This window comes from Staurois parvus, unplaced genomic scaffold (assembly GCF_062004578.1).
Source record: "Staurois parvus isolate SC_StPar_1 unplaced genomic scaffold, SC_StPar_1.0 ptg003249l, whole genome shotgun sequence".
NCBI lineage: Eukaryota > Metazoa > Chordata > Amphibia > Anura > Ranidae > Staurois > Staurois parvus.
This window is the reverse complement of record NW_028321045.1, coordinates 36,039-55,536: the sequence shown is the minus strand read 5'-3', so window position 1 is coordinate 55,536 and position 19,498 is coordinate 36,039. Positions and strand designations below refer to the sequence as shown.

At 55.1% G+C, this 19,498-nt stretch overlaps 1 protein-coding gene across 5 annotated transcripts in view; it reads right to left on the bottom strand.

The window, feature by feature from the left end:
* Window positions 1–5,752: 5,752 nt before the first annotated feature.
* Window positions 5,753–19,498, bottom strand: part of PLEKHM2 (pleckstrin homology and RUN domain containing M2) — a 32,919-nt gene continuing 19,173 nt past the window's right edge. For 3 of the 5 annotated variants that reach the window (XM_089667421.1, XM_089667423.1, XM_089667422.1), the window contains 13 exons: window positions 17,145–17,556; window positions 15,547–16,224; window positions 14,159–14,228; window positions 13,887–13,977; window positions 13,722–13,786; window positions 13,556–13,644; window positions 11,615–11,747; window positions 11,094–11,281; window positions 10,932–10,997; window positions 10,669–10,828; window positions 8,611–8,790; window positions 8,220–8,336; window positions 5,753–6,244 (listed from right to left, as the gene is read on the bottom strand). In XM_089667421.1, the coding sequence (XP_089523547.1) occupies window positions 6,110–6,244; window positions 8,220–8,336; window positions 8,611–8,790; window positions 10,669–10,828; window positions 10,932–10,997; window positions 11,094–11,281; window positions 11,615–11,747; window positions 13,556–13,644; window positions 13,722–13,786; window positions 13,887–13,977; window positions 14,159–14,228; window positions 15,547–16,224; window positions 17,145–17,556 (2,384 nt within the window). In that variant the 3' untranslated portion in view covers window positions 5,753–6,109. The remainder of the gene's footprint in view (window positions 6,245–8,219; window positions 8,337–8,610; window positions 8,791–10,668; window positions 10,829–10,931; window positions 10,998–11,093; window positions 11,282–11,614; window positions 11,748–13,555; window positions 13,645–13,721; window positions 13,787–13,886; window positions 13,978–14,158; window positions 14,229–15,546; window positions 16,225–17,144; window positions 17,557–19,498) is intronic. The other 2 variants (XM_089667424.1, XM_089667425.1) reach the window with 1 other exon arrangement.

Genomic DNA, 19,498 nt, shown 5'->3' with positions numbered 1-19,498 from the left:
CCCCAGGTATATATGACGGGTGTGTTGGGTGTATATACTCTGTGCGGAGTCTCTGCCGCCGATTCTTCCATTCAGCCGGTCTCATTGTTCAGGACTCGGCCGTTCACATTCCCGGCCCCTGCAGCCAGTCTATGGATCCATTCGGGGCCACAAAATGGAAACAAATGAAATGAAATCTGTTTATTTTGCCTTCCCTGCCCCCACCCCATCTTCATTCCATACCTCGTGATGTCATCACTGGGTCTCTGTGCTTCTCTATGCAATGCAGGCAGATCATGGCAGGGGCTGTACATAGATCCTGAAAGAGCTCACAGTCCTGATACACGCAGTGGGGCTGGATTTTGGGAGGAGTTATGCAAATATCAAATCGCCTTCATGGGAGGAGTCAGCCTGGAGTGGGCGTTCCTGGGCAGGCTGTCTTTGCATAGGTAATGCCCACCTGTGATGCTGTTATTTGTCCTGTTACCATTGGAAGAAACCCCCCCACTTTCTGGGGTGTCACCAGATCAGGAACAGAGGGGGAACCTTCCAATGGGAACACGGAATCTGGTGACAACTCACTTTGGAGAGGTCTCTGCTCAAATCCTGTTTTGGCTACGAGACAGGAAGAGAAATCTCCCCAGTGGGACACAGATTAGGGGGGAAAGCAAGCCACACCCACTCCCTAATTTGCATACAACCATGGTAGAGACCCACACCCTCATTTGCATACAGCCATGGTAGAGGGCCACACCCACATCCCCTCATTTATATACAACCATGGTACAGGGCCACACCCACAGCCCGTCATTTGCATACAACCATGGTAGAGGGCCACACCCACATCCCCTCATTTATATACAACCATGGTACAGGGCCACACCCACAACCCCTCATTCGCATATAGCCATAGTACAGGGCCACACAGCCCCTCATTTGCATACAGCCATGATTAGAGGGCCACACCCACAACCCCTCATTTACTTACAGAAATGGTAGATGGCCACACCCACAGCCCCTCATTTGCATGCAGGGACACTACCTGCATCTCTGTGGCAGAGGCGGAGCAATGAGGACGTCTCTGGTCTGTGCGCAGGCTCTTGCAGGATCCATGCTACCCAATGAGAACAGTGGTCTGTCAGTGTGGGGGGATCTGGGCAGAGGGACTGTTCCTGACATTTCCTGCCCCGCCCCCCCCACCTGCCCCGCCCCCACAATCTAAGGGTGAACATTGTCCATCGCACACCTGAAGAGCGTGCTGGTTGCGGTTGTTCGGTGGTCTCCGGCCGCAGCAGGAAGTGACCCCTTTAGAAGCGATAAAACCATCATTGATCAATGTGACGGCTTCCTGCCGCTGCCACCATCCCCACAACCCCCGGCAGATCCCGGCCCCACCCATCACATGCTGATTCCAGACTGACTGGTGGATGTAAACAAGGGGGGGGGGACAAGTGAATGTAAACAAAGAGGGACACGAGTGTAAACAAAGGGGAGTAACAAGTGAATGTAAACAAAGAGGGACATGAGTGTAAACAAAGGAAAGAGACAAGTGAATGTGAAGAGGAGGGACACAAGTGTAAACAAAGGGGAGTGAAAAGCGAATGTGAACAAAGAGGAGGGACATGAGTGTAAACAAAGGGGAGTAACAAGTGAATGTAAACAAAGACGCATGTTAACAAAGGAAAGTGACAAGTGAATGTAAACAAAGTGGGCAACATGAGTGTAAACAAAGGGGAGTGACAAGTGAATGTAAACAAAGAGGGCATGAGTGTAAACAAAGGGAAGTGACAAGTGAATGTAAACAAAGAGGGCCATGAGTGTAAACAAAGGGGAGTGACAGATGGATGTAGACAAGGGGGAGGAGATTGTGTGGGGTCCCCTCTCTCAAAATCCATAACAGAACCTTTCGATGGACCTGAAGCAGAATTCCCAGCAGGGAGATCACCGTTTTCCTCACCAAATCTTCCTGGGCTGGATTTTGATTAGGAACCTCATGCGCAAAAAAAAAAAAAAATGAAGACTGCACTCCCCCAAAATCCGAAGCACCCCTCATCCAAGCATGGCAGACCAGAATAGGAGGGGATGGGATTGGTTGGGATGGTGGGGGGGGGGAGGGTGAACAAGCATGTGGCCCCTCCTGTGCCATATACCTGAACTCCATGGTTTGATTTGTTATCATGGGGTCCCCCTTGACATCCATCGTGCAGAGGGGTCACTTCACTGACGGGGTCACAGCCCCCCCCCAGACTTGCCTGGGAGCACCAATTCCCCAGAATGATACCTGCCAATCATTGATATTTGCATAACTCCTCCCAAGAGCCAGGCCACTCCTTGCATCAGGACTGAGGGCTCAAGAGGAGTACCGAGGTGGGGTGCTGTGATATTTTCAGGCAGCTCCCTGCTGTCCCCTCCCACCAGCCTTGATCTGCCTGCATTGCACAGAGACCCAGTGATGATGTCACTGATGAAGCCTGTCATAAAAATGAAGATTTTGTGTAATCATTTATGTTAATGAGGGGGAGGGGCTACATCTTCAGCTCCTATCAGGGTAATGGACACTTTCTATCAGAAGCGGTTGGTCTGCGGGACAAGAAGACAGACACGCCGGGTGGATTTGGTACCATTTATTAGTTGACATGTAAAATCCGAGAACAGGCGGATCCACACAGGAACCCGATGAGGACAAGAACTGTTCACCAAGAAATCCCGAGTGCAAAGTCTCAGATGGAAGCTGCGCTCCGATTCCAGGGCCTATTCAGCTTCACTGCAAGACGCGACCAGTACATGGCCATGGCCCTGGCATTGGCAGCTTCCATCTGATGCCTCCCACGCGGCCACTTTCCGATGGGAATCCCTTTTGAAGAGCACCTGTCACCGAGCAACGGCAGCCGTCCAATCAGCTCGCTGTAAATGGTGTCCAGGGTGGGGGTGGAGGCTTCTGTTAAATAATTGGCGCCCGGCGGTGTTATTCGCTGATCCCGCACAGGGATCCCTCTGGGAAGTGAGCTGACCCCCCCCCGCCCCCGGGTGTGTCTGGGTGACAGGTCCCCTTTAAAAGGCGATTCCAGTAATAACCATCCATTTCTGTTCAGTAAAAACATTAAAAGACGCAGAAGGACATGAGGGGTTAACGCTCGGAGGTGTCAACAGAACAGAGGCGCAGCAAACAAAGTGCATATAGGTTAGTCCTGTGCGATCTGATAGTCCCCGCCCCGCAGACTCCGCCCACAGCGAAGCCACACCCTCCCCACATGTGCAAATTAACATCCATTACTATGGAAAAGCTTAGTCGACTCTCGCCATGCAGTCAGTGCAAAGGGTTAAATAAATAGGGAACCTCATGGGCGGGGCGTCGTGCAGGCAGCAATGCGGTGATTGGCTCTCTCATGTGGTGGAGGTCGTGCTCGGCCTAAGAGGGGAATGTGTGACCTCATCGAACCTCAGACAACTCCGGGGGGGGGGCTGCACCAGGCTGCTGTACTTTAATATCGCCTGTAGAGGGCGCCGGCGCTGAGAATATTTCTCTCTATATAAAATCTATAGAATAATATCACCATAGCAACAAATTCTTTATTCAGTAAAACGATGGAGCAGCTCCAGCCGCACAGCGGGGGAGGGGGGGACGGTCACAGCGCCTCTAAATCGCCTTCGCTTTGTATCCCAACCTTCTGCGCCTGGAGATAATCCGGAGGTTCGGCCAGGAACGATCGACGTGGAGGCGGGCAATTCTAGGAAGCCGGAATGGAGGCACAGAGATCCCGCCATCCCCTCCCCCGCTCCACGGAGATCCCGCCATTCCCTACCGTCCGCTCCACGGAGATCCCGCCATTCCCTACCGTCCCCTCCCCCGCTCCACGGAGATCCCGCCATTCCCTACCGTCCCCTCCCCGCTCCACGGAGATCTCGCCCTTCCCTACAATCCCTTCCCCCACGCCATAGAGATCCCACCATTCCCTATAATCCCTTCCCCCACTCCACCAACCAAAAATACATTCATCTCCGTTACAAGGAAGATGGTCTGCAGCCCCCCGCAATCCCCCTCAGCAGCCCCCCGCAATCCCCCTCAGCAGCCCCCCGCAATCCCCCTCAGCAGCATCAGTAAAGGCAGAAAATAAAGAGTTCAAAGGATAAAGTGTAATAAACACAGAAGGCACTACATCCCCCGCCTGGGCATCCAGGGGAACCCACTATATCCCCCCCCCCCACCTGGGCATCCCAGGAGACCCACTATATCCCCCCCCCCACCTGGGCATCCCAGGGGACCCACTATATTCCCCCCCCCACCTGGGCATCCCAGGGGACCCACTATATCCCCCCCCCCCACCTGGGCATCCCAGGGGACCCACTATATCCCCCCCCCCACCTGGGCATCCCAGGGGACCCACTATATTCCCCCCCCCACCTGGGCATCCCAGGGGACCCACTATATCCCCCCCGCCTGGGCATTCTGTCGTACGCTACATCCCTGGCGCACTCCATCCCTGCCTGGGTATACCAGGGTGGGGCCCTGGGGATTAGGAACTGCTCCGTGTCCCACGACCCAACAGGCCACCATAGGAGAGTTCTGACATCAGAGGAGGAATCCCACCACAAGCTCCGCCTACCAGGAACCGCATCTGTACCAATCCAAGAGAACCTAAAAGCAGCCAATTGTTAGGGTGTGATAAACCGATCGATGTGTGCGTCCCGACTCCTCCCACACCCCGACACCGTATATAATCTGATGTATAGATACACAGAGCGCCCCCCCCTCTCCACACCCTACAGAGCGCCCCCCCCTCTCCACACCCTACAGAGCGCCCCCCCCCTCTCCACACCCTACAGAGCGCCCCCCCCCCTCTCCACACCCTACAGAGCTTGTATATTATAGATTTATATCCATTCAGTCCCATCACCCCCCATATGCAACACATACAGCCCCATCACATCCCGTCACCCCCCCATATGCAACACATACACCCCCATCACCCCCTACACATCCTGTCACCCCCCCCATATGTCACACATACACCCCCATATACCCCAACTTCACTATTTATATATATATATATATATATATACATCTGACTGTATACTCTCCGAGGATGCACCCCCCCCCCCCAATAGAACACAAGGACCTTGTCACCATCTCTGGCTCACAAGCAACCAATCACAGCTCTCCATACATTGCACCCCCATCTGTACATTCAGCCTCCAATCACAGCTCTCTATACACGGCCTGTGCGTACATTCACTCCCCAATCACAGCTCCCTATACATGGGCCCCCCCTCATATGTACATTCACCCTCCAATCGCAGCTCCCTATACATGGGCCCCCATGTGTACATTCATTATTCCCCCACTCCTAGCACCATGAAATAACATCCATACATTTTCCTTGACCCCCAGCCTCTATACATCCCTTACACCAATTCCCCCCCCGGGCCTCTATCATCCCCCACACCAATTCCCCCCCCGGGCCTCTATACATCCCTTACACCAATTCCCCCCCGGGGCCTCTATCATCCCCACACCAATTACCCCCGGGGCCTCTATCATCCCCCACACCAATTACCCCCCGGGGCCTCTATCATCCCCCACACCAATTCCCCCCCCGGGCCTCTATACATCCCTTACACCAATTCCCCCCCGGGGCCTCTATCATCCCCCACACCAATTACCCCCCGGGGCCTCTATCATCCCCCACACCAATTACCCCCCGGGGCCTCTATCATCCCCCACCCAATTCCCCCCCGGGTCTCTATATATCCCCCACACCAATTCCCCCCCCCCCCCCCCCCCCCCCCGGCCCGGCTATACATCCAGGGAGGGTTTTACAGAGTCCAGTCAGCACCAAATGAGCCATCCGGCGCCAGGGTTGGGGGAGGGGCAGAGGAGGGTTCGCGGTGATCGAAGGGCAGAAGGACGATGGTAATGATGAGTTTCCTAATAAAAGGTCCGGGTGAGCCTTGGCACTGCTGGGCATTCCCCGCCGGGTGCGTCCAGAAGATCCTCCACCATGAGCGCGGGGGGGTTGAAGCAGCAAATTGGCAGCATATATATATACACATATACACGTCAGCCTCTATATACACGTCATATGTATAGATATACAGTCCTGATATCGTCTGTACACACCGCGGCTGGCGATCAGCACCACGGGTCCCGGGAGGAGCGGCCCCGGCACAGGCTGTCACTGCGCTGCCAGGCACTGTGGATGAGGGACAGCGCGTCCTCGCACTTCTTCACCGAGGACTCCGGGATCAACGTGTGAGGGAGATCCACCTGAAACAACAACATCCACTTCACAATGAAGGCAAATGAGGAGTCCAGCGAGGTGCATGACACCTCCTAGGCCCAGCTCTATTTGTATCTGACAACTTTATTGTACACTCGGGAGACAGCCGATCCTTCTGAACTCTGCAGCTGGACCAGGAGAGACGCTGCAGCGGGTATGCCCACCCCTCCTCTCCCTACCCAATCACAGAAGCCTGTGTATTAAGTGAACACATTCACAAAATACAAAGGCTTCTGTGAATAGACAGCAGAGGGGAGGGGCGGGCATAGTGGATCTGTGAGTTTCTCTCTTCTGTGATCCCCGGAGTCTCTCTCTGCAGAGCAATATACCGGTCATGAGATGTCATGCAGCTTCTTGGACCTAAAGTAGAACTCTGGGCAAAACAACCAATTCTGGAGAGTAAAGAAGGGGCAGATGTTTCTTCATCTGTGTCCCATTGTGGAGATTTCCCTTCACTTCCTGTTCCACAGCCAAGCAGGAAGTAAGAAGAAATCCCTGCAAATTAATGGAATCCCTCTGGTCACCAGAACTAGTGTCCCCCTTGGAAGATTTCTCTTCTATTCCTGTTCTGGGACAACACAAAATTTAGGATTCTCTTTCAATAACGGTTAACAGGACACACGGGGGGGGGGGGTAATCTGCCTAACGGGGACACTCCCCTCCCCCCCATCCAAAACCTGAACTCATAGTGTGCCTTCACTTCTAACAAAGTGGCTGAATTCCTGTAATTCAGCTTTGATTTGCTGTGCAACCCGTCTGTGGTCTCGTGGTGCAGTATATGGTCTTGTGGCAGTGTGCGGTCTCGTGGTGCAGTATATGGTCTTGTGGCGCAGTGTGTGGTCTCGTGGTGCAGTGACTGGTCTTGTGGCGCAGTGTGTGGTCTCGCAGTGCAGTGTATGGTCTTGTGGCACAGTAGGTGGTCTTGCAGTGTAGTATGTGGCCTCGTGGTACAGTACATGGTCTCATGGTGCAGTATGCGGTACTGTAGCAGAGTATTCAGTTTGTCAGTGTAGTATGTTGTGGCCTCGTGGGTCAGTACGCGGTCTGTCAGTGTAGAATGTGGCCTCGTGGGTCAGTTCGCGGTCTGTCAGTGTAGCATGTGGTCTCTTCGGTCAGTTCGCGATCCGTCAGTGTAGCATGTGGCCTCGTGGGTCAGTACGCGGTCCGTCAGTGTAGCATGTGGCCTCGTGGGTCAGTTCGCGATCCGTCAGTGTAGCATGTGGCCTCGTGGGTCAGTTCGCGGTCTGTCAGTGTAACATGTGGGTTAGTACGTGGCCTGGCGGTGCAGTACGTGGCCTGGCGGTGCTATAAGTAGATCTAAACTGGTGTGGAAAGCTATGACCCCTAATCCCACCATATGTAAACATCCCACAAGTGAGGCCACAAATACAACTTCTAATGCCCGGTAATTTTTTTCTCCAATAAGCTTTACTGGCACCAGAGGAGTGAACAAAGGAACACGTGGGAGGGGTCACTCCACGTGGGAGGGGTCACTCCACGTGGGAGGGGTCACTCCACGTGGGAGGGGTCACTCCACCGGCCTGTGGAAGGATATGTCTGGGTGAGCTAGCCTGCTTACTCTGTTGTCCACGTGTCTACTACCAATAAAGTTTACTGCAGTTTAAAGAACAAAAAAAAAACGTGTTAAGATTTCATGTCGCCCCCAAATACAGCGGCTGCCCGTTCTTTATAGGTGGTTATAAGAAATACAAACATCTGGACCAATCAGCTGTCATCCCTTCACAGCACAGGGCATGCTATGCAGCCAGGCGGGTGACACCACGATTCCTTTGTTCAGCAAATGCAGCGTCCTGTGTCACTTCTCACTGAACCAATCAGCATCATCACCTCCATCCAATCAGCAGGGAGATATCCCGGGGAGCAGTAAGTCGATCACCAGGCAGTTGCAGAAAGATCTTCCTGTGTGTAAATCACAAGACCGGCCAAACAGCTTCTACATACCTGATAGATGGACCTCCATGCCGCTCGCACGGTGGAGATGAACCTGTCCAGCTCCGTTCTGCAGCTAAAATACATCACCCAGGGCGGGAGGAAGTGACTGCGCTCCTGCGTGAACTCCTGCAGGGAAAAGGGACACAGACAGGGAAATCGCCATCCGGGGAAGGCGGGAAATTAAAGCTCCGACATCCGCTACCTGGGCCCCTCCCCCGAGATCACCTTCCTCCAATGGACCCATCACTAAATGCCTCCTCCCCCCACCATCAGTCCCCGCTCTATTCTTCTACTGCTCCACCCCCACCATAAGCCCTGCCCCTTCTAAATCCACCACCAACCCCCCCCCCCTCCCTCACCATCCCCCATACTGCCGTGTGCCCCCCCATTCTGTACTCACCATGACACAATACTCCTTGCCATCCACCGTGCCCAGAGAGGACAGATCTGTCAGCTCAGTGATGCCGAGGGCCCGGAAGAAGCTGGTCTGACAGTCCTGGTGACACGTGATGACTTTGTCCTGAGTCAGGACCAGACAGCAGGGGAGGCAGGCAGAGGGGACCCCACCCTGAGGAATCACCTGCCGGGAAGACAAGAGTGTCACCGCAGTGCAAACCCACCGACCGGCCTGGGCTCAGCGGGCACTGCTATACAATGTGATACACTGCGATATGATACACTGCGATACAATACACTGCGATACACTGCAATACATTGCGACACACTGCAATACGACACACTGCGATACAATATGATACACTACAATACACTGCGACACACTGCGATACAATACACTACGATACACTGCGATACAATACACTGCGACACACTGCGATACAATACACTGCGACACACTGCGATACAATACACTGCGACACACTGCAATACTTTGTGACACACTACGATACACTGCGATACAATACACTGCGACACACTGCGATACAATACACTACGATACACTGCAATACAATACACTGCGACACACTGCGATACTTTGTGACACACTGCGATACAATACACTACGATACACTGCAATACAATACACTGCGACACACTGCAATACAATACACTGCGACACACTGCAATACTTTGTGACACACTACGATACACTGCGACACACTACGATACACTGCGACACACTGCGACACACTGCGATACAATACACTGCGACACACTGCGATACAATACACTGCGATACACTGCGATACAATACACTGCGACACACTGCGATACAATACACTGCGACACACTGCGATACAATACACTGCGACACACTGCGATACAATACACTGCGACACACTGCAATACAATACACTGCGATACACTGCAATACAATACACTACGATACACTACAATACGACACACTGCAATACACTGCGATACAATACACTGCGACACACTGCAATACAATACACTACGATACACTGCGATACAATACACTGCGACACACTGCAATACGATACACTGCGACACACTACGATACACTGCGATACACTGCGACACACTGCGATACAATACACTGCGATACAATACACTGCAACACACTGCGACACAATACACTGCGATACGATACACTGCAATACATTGCGACACACTGCAATACAATACACTGCGACACACTGCAATACGATACACTACAATACGACACACTGCGATACATTGCAATACATTGCGATACAATACACTGCAATACAATACACTGCGACACACTGCAATACACTGCGATACATTGCGACACACTGCGATACAATACCATACACTGCAATATACACAGGAGAGTCCGGCAATAGTTTGTTCTTCCTGTTAGCCCACACGCACCCCTCCATCCCTCCACATTGATCCACACGCACCCAAACATCCGTCCACATTGGCCCACGCACCCCTCCATCCCGCCACACTGGCCCGCGCACCCCTCCATCCCGCCACACTGGCCCGCGCACCCCTCCATCCCGCCACACTGGCCCACGCACCCCTCCATCCCGCCACACTGGCCCACGCACCCCTCCATCCCGCCACACTGGCCCGCGCACCCCTCCATCCCGCCACACTGGCCCGCGCACCCCTCCATCCCTCCACACTGGCCCGCGCACCCCTCCATCCCGCCACACTGGCCCGCGCACCCCTCCATCCCGCCACACTGGCCCACGCACCCCTCCATCCCGCCACACTGGCCCACGCACCCCTCCATCCCGCCACACTGGCCCACGCACCCCTCCATCCCGCCACACTGGCCCACGCACCCCTCCATCCCGCCACACTGGCCCACGCACCCCTCCATCCTCAATTTCACTACACACTTCCCCTTCTACAGCTCCTATTGGCTCTCACATCCCCCCCATGGCTCTCTGCTGCATCCTGTCACTTGATCTTCTCAGTGGATACCTCGCCTTACACCGGGTACATCCACTGAACATGTAACAGACCCAACGTAGACACGTTTGCCCGTGTGCAGACTTACCCCCTTGGAGACAGCCTGGCACAGATGCTGCATCCAGTCCGCCATGTCCTCATCGTTGGCGGCGCTCAGTTCCAGGGAAGGCTGCTCAGTCAGGATGATCTGGAAGGAGTGCGCTCTCTCTGTAGAGTTGGCCCGGCGGCAGCCACCGCATTGTTCACTCCTGTAGGCCAGTTATATAAAAAACCGTCATCCAAACTTTGTGTCAGCCAATCAGCAACCTTACGCAGGAACACGATGAAGGGAGGAGGATAGGAAGGACTTACCCCAGATTGATCGACAGCATGGGGGTGACATCGGTCCTGTCGGGGTACTGGTATAGGACGCCATTACTGGGGAGGAGCAACAAAGATCAGATGATGGGGTCCTCGGCTCAGACCTTGTGTGTCCCCATTGAAGCCCCCTAGACTCCCCCCCTTCCTGCTCACCTGAGGACGACATAGCAGGCTTTCCAGGTCTCACGGCCCAGGTAGGAGGTGCTGGCCTTGTAATGCAGGACCCCCTCCTTCGATACAACCTGATCTCTGGATGAGTGAGAACTGAACGACCCAACGGCTTCATCCAGAGGGTCTTCCCAGTGAACCAGACCGTAGTACAGCATCGCCACCTCCGAGGCCTGGTGGAAAAGCACACAGTTACTGGCAGCTGGTAAAAGAATGGCTCACCAACTGCGGAAACTGACAATATAAAACATATGGAGGAATATGGCCCCAGTGATGCTACAAGACATGAATACACTGACAGGACTGTAGGGCCCTTCAGACGTCACACACAGGGGTCCCCCAGACGTCACACACACAGGGGTCCCCCAGACGTCACACACACAGGGGTCCCCCAGACGTCACACACACAGGGGTCCCCCAGACGTCACACACACAGGGGTCCCCCAGACGTCACACACAGGGGTCCCCCAGACGTCACACACAGGGGTCCCCATGGCTGGTGTTACCTCTCGCTTGGATTCCAGAGACACAAATTTGGCAAGTGCCAGTCTCTCCATGGTGGCATCTGTAAGAACACCGGGGTAAGGCGGCTCTCGGCACCCGTTTATCATGGCGGATTTCAGTGCAGCAATGAAGATCCTGAGTGAAAAGGGCAGACGTATGGGGAACAGACATCAGAGGGATGGGAAATGACAGGAGGAGAGGGTGGGGACATGTAGTCTGAAGGTGAGGAAGAGAGGGCGGAGGGAAACACAACATGCTGGGGGGGGGGGGGGGGAGAGAAGGCTTGGGGTGTACTGCAGAGATGGAGAAGAGAGGTTAGTTGGGGTGCATAAAAAGACATTGGGGTGCAGCTACAGAAGAAAAGGGTGGGGAGGTGTAATGCAGGGGTAGGGAGAACTTAGTGGGGTGTTCTGCAAGGGTGGGGAAAGGAAAGCATTGGGGTGTAGTGGGGAATGAAGGGTGGTTTGATGTAGTGGCAGAGGTAGGGAAGAAAGGTTGGTGGGGTGCAGTGCAGGGGTGGGGAAGAAATGCTAAGTTGGGAGTACTGCAAGGGTGGGGAAGGGAGGTCTGCAGGGGTGGGGAAAAGAAGGCATAGGAGTGTAGCAGGGGAAAGGGGAAGAAAGGATGGTGAGGTGGAGAAGGGAGGTCGGCGGGGTGCGGGAAGAGAGGTCGGTGAGGTGTAGTGCAAAGATGGGGAAGGGAAGTCGGTGGGGTGTACTGCAGGGGTGGGGGAAGAGAGGTCGGTGGGGTGTACTGCAGGGGTGGGGGAAGAGAGGTCGGTGGGGTGTACTGCAGGGGTGGGGGAAGAGAGGTCGGTGAGGTGTACTGCAGGGGTGGGGGAAGAGAGGTCGGTGGGGTGTACTGCAGGGGTGGGGGAAGAGAGGTCGGTGGGGTGTACTGCAGGGGTGGGGGAAGAGAGGTCGGTGGGGGAAGAGAGGTCGGTGAGGTGTACTGCAGGGGTGGGGGAAGAGAGGTCGGTGGGGGAAGAGAGGTCGGTGGGGGAAGAGAGGTCGGTGGGGGAAGAGAGGTCGGTGGGGGAAGAGAGGTCGGTGGGGTGTACTGCAGGGGTGGGGGAAGAGAGGTCGGTGGGGTGTACTGCAGGGGTGGGGGAAGAGAGATCGGTGAGGTGTACTGCAGGGGTGGGGGAAGAGAGGTCGGTGAGGTGTACTGCAGGGGTGGGGGAAGAGAGGTCGGTGAGGTGTACTGCAGGGGTGGGGGAAGAGAGGTCGGTGAGGTGTACTGCAGGGGTGGGGGAAGAGAGGTCGGTGAGGTGTACTGCAGGGGTGGGGGAAGAGAGGTCGGTGAGGTGTACTGCAGGGGTGGGGGAAGAGAGGTCGGTGGGGTGTACTGCAGGGGTGGGGGAAGAGAGGTCGGTGAGGTGTACTGCAGGGGTGGGGGAAGAGAGGTCGGTGAGGTGTACTGCAGGGGTGGGGGAAGAGAGGTCGGTGAGGTGTACTGCAGAGGTGGGGAAAGAAGGCTTTAGGGTGTAGCGAGGAGGGGGGGAAATGGTGGTTCAGTGGAGTGCAGGAATAACATTGTGTAGACCGGGGGAGGGGAAGAGGGTGGCATTGTGTAGACCGGGGGAGGGGAAGAGGGTGGCATTGTGTAGACCGGGGGAGGGGAAGAGGGTGGCATTGTGTAGACCGGGGGAGGGTGGCATTGTGTAGACCGGGGGAGGGGAAGAGGGTGGCATTGTGTAGACCGGGGGAGGGGAAGAGGGTGGCATTGTGTAGACCGGGGGAGGGGAAGAGGGTGGCATTGTGTAGACCGGGGGAGGGGAAGAGGGTGGCATTGTGTAGACCGGGGGAGGGTGGCATTGTGTAGACCGGGGGAGGGGAAGAGGGTGGCATTGTGTAGACCGGGGGAGGGGAAGAGGGTGGCATTGTGTAGACCGGGGGAGGGGAAGAGGGTGGCAGGGTTCAGTGAAGGAGAAAGGTGCTCACTCAGTCAGGGAAATGTCCGCCGTGTCCACCAGGAACTGGCGCCTCCTGTTGGTACAGACTATCGTCACCGTCTGCTGGTCAAGACCAACCTGGAAGGAAGAGGAGGGTAAACGAAAGCTCGCCATTGGCTGACCTCCCCCATCCTGCGGCACAAAGTCACACTTACGGAGATGTAATCTAGTTCATTGTAGGAGACGGCGTCCTCCACCATGTATGGTTTGTCAGCGGCACCTGGCGGGGGAGGGGTAGATATGTCACGTGGGGGAGGGGTACATAGGTCACATGAGCGGTAAGGATGGATCTCTTGTAGACGTAATAAGTGGATCCTCACCTTTCCTCAGGAAATAGATGTAACAGTCGGTGAGAAGAATGTAGACCAGCTGCAGATCCCCCTCCATGTGACCCGTACTCATCCGGAACATCTGAGGAAACAAGAGAACCTGTCATCCCAGTATAACCATTTCACAGATTCACAGCCTAACCACAAAGTGAGAAGAAGCAGCTGGAATCTGATTGGCTGCTGGTGGCAATGCGGATTCCCTTCTCGAGTTCACGACACAACACATCAGGAAAGGAAGACCTCTGATTGGCCACCATCCTCACCTTGAACAGCTGCTCCTCGTTCTCCCGAAACACGTGAATCATCAGGAGCAGAAGAAGGTTATTGTCCACCCTGAAGACACAGAGAAGGAGGCAATGTGAGCCAAACACAGGGAGAGGAGGATGCTGGGAAATCCCGCCTATGCAGCCAAACACAGGGAGAGGAGGATGCTGGGAAATCCCGCCTATGCAGCCAAACACAGGGAGAGGAGGATGCTGGGAAATCCCGCCTATGCAGCCAAACACAGGGAGAGGAGGATGCTGGGAAATCCCGCCTATGCAGCCAAACACAGGGAGAGGAGGATGCTGGGAAATCCCGCCTATACAGCCAAACACCGGGGCGGGGGGAGGAGGATGCTGGGAAATCCCGCCTATACAGCCAAACACCGGGGCGGGGGGAGGAGGATGCTGGGAAATCCCACCTATACAGCCAAACACGGGGAGAGGAGGATGCTGGGAAATCCCGCCTATACAGCCAAACACAGGGAGAGGAGGATGCTCGGAAATCCCGCCTATGCAGCCAAACACAGGGAGAGGAGGATGCTGGGAAATCCCGCCTATACAGCCAAACACAGGGAGAGGAGGATGCTGGGAAATCCCGCCTATACAGCCAAACACCGGGGCGGGGGGAGGAGGATGCTGGGAAATCCCGCCTATACAGCCAAACACAGGGAGAGGAGGATGCTGGGAAATCCCGCCTGTACAGCCAAACACCGGGGCGGGGGGAGGAGGATGCTGGGAAATCCCACCTATACAGCCAAACACGGGGAGAGGAGGATGCTGGGAAATCCCGCCTATACAGCCAAACACAGGGAGAGGAGGATGCTGGGAAATCCCGCCTATACAGCCAAACACAGGGAGAGGAGGATGCTGGGAAATCCCGCCTGTACAGCCAAACACCGGGGCGGGGGGGAGGAGGATGCTGGGAAATCCCGCCTATACAGCCAAACACGGGGAGAGGAGGATGCTGGGAAATCCCGCCTATACAGCCAAACACGGGGAGAGGAGGATGCTGGGAAATCCCGCCTATACAGCCAAACACAGGGAGAGGAGGATGCTGGGAAATCCCGCCTGTACAGCCAAACACAGGGAGAGAGGATGCTGGGAAATCCCGCCTGTACAGCCAAACACCGGGGCGGGGGGAGGAGGATGCTGGGAAATCCCGCCTATACAGCCACTACTATGATAGGATAGGTTAGTGGGTCAGCTTATGGGGAATGATGGCAGCCAATGAATTGCTTCATCTTCTATGCACCCCATTACTTCCTCTATGCACCCCATTACTTCCTCTATGCACCCCATTACTTCTTCACCCTCTATGCTCCCCATAGCTTCACCCTCTATGCACCCCATTACTTCTTCACCCGCCAGACACCCCATCCTCCATTTACCTGAATTCACAAGGATGGGGGGCATCTGTGGGGCTGCCTTGCCCCTCCTCCACTCCAGAGTCCTCCGCAATACTTAGGCTGGGACTCTCCTTCCCACCAGAGCTGGTAGTCAGCAGGGTCTGGCCGGAGTGCTCCTCTAAGGATCCTTTAGCTGAAGTCTCTCCCCCTCCTCCCTCCTCCGCTTGTCCAACATCCTCAAGGCCACCAAAAACATGTGTTGGTTGGCTCTGGCCTGGAGAGTCATGGTCGCCACCACCTGTTGCAAGAGAGTTTGGACTCTCTGGGGTAAAGTAGTAGAAGTCCATGGGATCCTGCAAGCCCTTGCTATCGTCCGGGCTTCGGGTATCGCCGGGGGTCTGCCCCGGGGAGCAGGTCCGAAAGGAATGGTCAGTGGCTTCTGGGTTACAGGACCAGCTCTGAGGGTCCAATTGGCCGTTCAGCTTCTCTATGACCTCCGTGAGAGGTTGCCCCACTCTCTCCATGGATGTGTCCTGCATCTTGGCCAGGCGGAGGGCCGGTTCGGTGAGATCTGCCGGCTTCTCTTCCAGTTCCCCGTTACAGATGGACTTGTGCTCGGGGTCCGGGTCCTCGGGCTCTGAAGTACTAAGGAGGGGACGTTGGGTGCTGTCCTCCGATCGCCCCTTCTTACGCTTTCCACTTCGCTTCTTCCTTACCATCCTGAAACAAAGAACATTGGAAGATCCTCAAAGCCTGAGAAGCTACAAATCGGGATCTCCGGACTCTTAGAGAAAATATATTATTGTGAACAACGTGACCCAACTGGCTCGGTGTAGTTAGGAGGCTAGGCCCTCGGGGTGGGTGGGGGTGGAGAGGCCAGGGCTCTCGGGGTGGGTGGGGGTGGAGAGGCCAGGGCTCTCGGGGTGGGTGGGGGTGGAGAGGCCAGGGCTCTCGGGGTGGGTGGGGGTGGAGAGGCCAGGGCTCTCGGGGTGGGTGGGGGTGGAGAGGCCAGGGCTCTCGGGGCATGGGGTTTGGGGGAGGAATCAAAATCGGGATTTCTGGAGATTTAGAGAAAATATATTAATGTGAACATGACCCAACTGGCTTGGTGTTAGGAAGCCAGGCCCTCGGGGCGCGGGGAGGGAGAGAGGGGCGCCAGGCCCTCGGGGCGCGGGGAGGGGGCGAGAGAGGGGCGCCAGGCCCCCGGGGAGGGGGAGAGAGAGGGGCGCCAGGCCCCCGGGGAGGGGGAGAGAGAGGGGCGCCAGGCCCCCGGGGAGGGAGAGAGAGGCGCGCCAAGGCCCCCCGGGGAGGGAGAGAGAGGCGCGCCAAGGCCCCCCGGGGAGGGAGAGAGAGGCGCGCCAGGCCCCCGGGGAGGGAGAGAGAGGCGCGCCAGGCCCCCGGGGAGGGAGAGAGAGGCGCGCCAGGCCCCCGGGGAGGGAGAGAGAGGCGCGCCAGGCCCCCGGGGAGGGAGAGAGAGGCGCGCCAGGCCCCCGGGGAGGGAGAGAGAGGCAGGCCAAGGCCCCCCCGGGGAGGGAGCGCCCCCCACTAATCCATCCACAGACAAATTCATTTTACTTTAATTGGCCATCCTGTCAATTCTGGCGTCTTGTATTTACTGCCCCTCCCACACATGCGCTCACCTGATGACCTCCAGCTCGGCGTTGTTCTCCGTATACGTGGTGAAGGTGGTGTTCGCTCCTCTCCTCTTGGCCGTGTTGTGCACCGGAGTCGAGTCGGAGGTAGAGAGGCCATCAATCACATCCTGAGTACTGAGGTCGGTGCTGTCGGAGGCCGGCTCGGTGGCCCTCAGGGGCTGGTTATAGGACAGGGTGGTGTCCAGGGACGTCACGTCGACCTCGGAGTCCTGGGTGATGGGGTCGCTTGTGTCGGGTGTATCTGCAGCCGTGCCGGGCCCTGAGGTGACATCAGAAGACGACAGATCTTGTGTGAACGGGTTGTGCCGATGCATTGAGCTCCTCATTTGTGATTTGGGGCGGTGGAGCACAAATGGCGGCGGGCCGGGGAAGCTGCTGCCATCGTGGAGGTCCCCGTCTGTTGTGGAACAGCACGAGAGAGACGGGTGACAACAGGCAGGAAGGGGAAGTCGCGGGATGGAGGGAAGGAATCATAAACCAATCCAGCAATTAGCAATTCCTAAATCGGGGAAATCAAACAAAAACAGGACCGGCAACGATGGGGACTATGACGGGGGATGGGGAACGTCCCATCCACAATGACAGGGAAGAGAACGGGACTCCTCGGGGACTCCTAACACTCAGAACATGTTCAGCCAATATTTCCTGATCCTTCTATAGACATGAAAATACAAAAACTATAAAAAAGAATTTTTGTTGGTCTGCAGACTTGTGCAACAATACTGACCATCCTCCATGTAACTGCCCCCTAGACTTATACTACTGACCATCCTCCATGTAACTGCCCCCTAGACCTATACTACTGACCATCCTCCATGTAACTGCCCCCTAGACCTATACTACTGACCATCCTCCATGTAACTGCCCCCTAGACTTATACTACTGACCATCCTCCATGTAACTGCCCCCTAGACTTATACTACTGACCATCCTCCATGTAACTGCCCCCTAGACCTATACTACTGACCATCCTCCATGTAACTGCCCCCTAGACTTATACTACTGACCATCCTCCATGTAACTGCCCCTAGACTTATACTACTGACCATCCTCCATGTAACTGCCCCCTAGACTTATACTACTGACCATCCTCCATGTAACTGCCCCCTAGACCTATACTACTGACCATCCTCCATGTAACTGCCCCCTAGACTTATACTACTGACCATCCTCCATGTAACTGCCCCCTAGACTTATACTACTGACCATCCTCCATGTACCTGCCCCCTAGACCTATACTACTGACCATCCTCCATGTAACTGCCCCCTAGATTTATACTACTGACCATCCTCCATGTAACTGCCCCCTAGACTTATACTACTGACCATCCTCCATGTAACTGCCCCCTAGACTTATACTACTGACCATCCTCCATGTAACTAACCTCTAGACCTATACTACTAACCATCCTCCATGCAACTGTCCTCTAGACCTATACTACTGACCATCCTCCATGTAACTGCCCCCTAGACTTATACTACTGACCATCCTCCATGTAACTGCCCCCTAGATTTATACTACTGACCATCCTCCATGTAACTGCCCCCTAAACTTATACTACTGACCATCCTCCATGTAACTGCCCCCTAGACTTATACTACTGACCATCCTCCATGTAACTGCCCCCTAAACTTATACTACTGACCATCCTCCATGTAACTGCCCCCTAGACTTATACTACTGACCATCCTCCATGTAACTGCCCCCTAGATTTATACTACTGACCATCCTCCATGTAACTGCCCCCTAGATATATACTACTGACCATCCTCCATGTAACTAACCTCTAGACCTATACTACTGACCATCCTCCATGTAACTGCCCCCTAAACTTATACTACTGACCATCCTCCGTGTAACTGCCCCCTAGACCTATACTACTGACCATCCTCCATGTAACTGCCCCCTAGATTTATACTACTGACCATCCTCCATGTAACTAACCTCTAGACCTATACTACTGACCATCCTCCATGTAACTATCCTCTAGACCTATACTACTGACCATCCTCCATGTACTTGTCCTCTAGACCTATACTACTGACCATCCTCCATGTACCTGTCCTCTAGAACTATACTACTGACCATCCTCCATGTAACTATCCTCTAGACCTATACTACTGACCATCCTCCATGTACCTGTCCTCTAGACCTATACTACTGACCATCCTCCATGTACCTGTCCTCTAGACCAGGGGGCGCTCAACGCTTTAGTATGAGGCCACACAGTATAAAAGGGCAGAAAAAAAATCACCACCAGAGTCCTCCATACATCAAGGTCCCCCCCCCCACATCAAGGTCGCTTCTTACATCAGGGTCCCCCCCCACATCAAGGTCC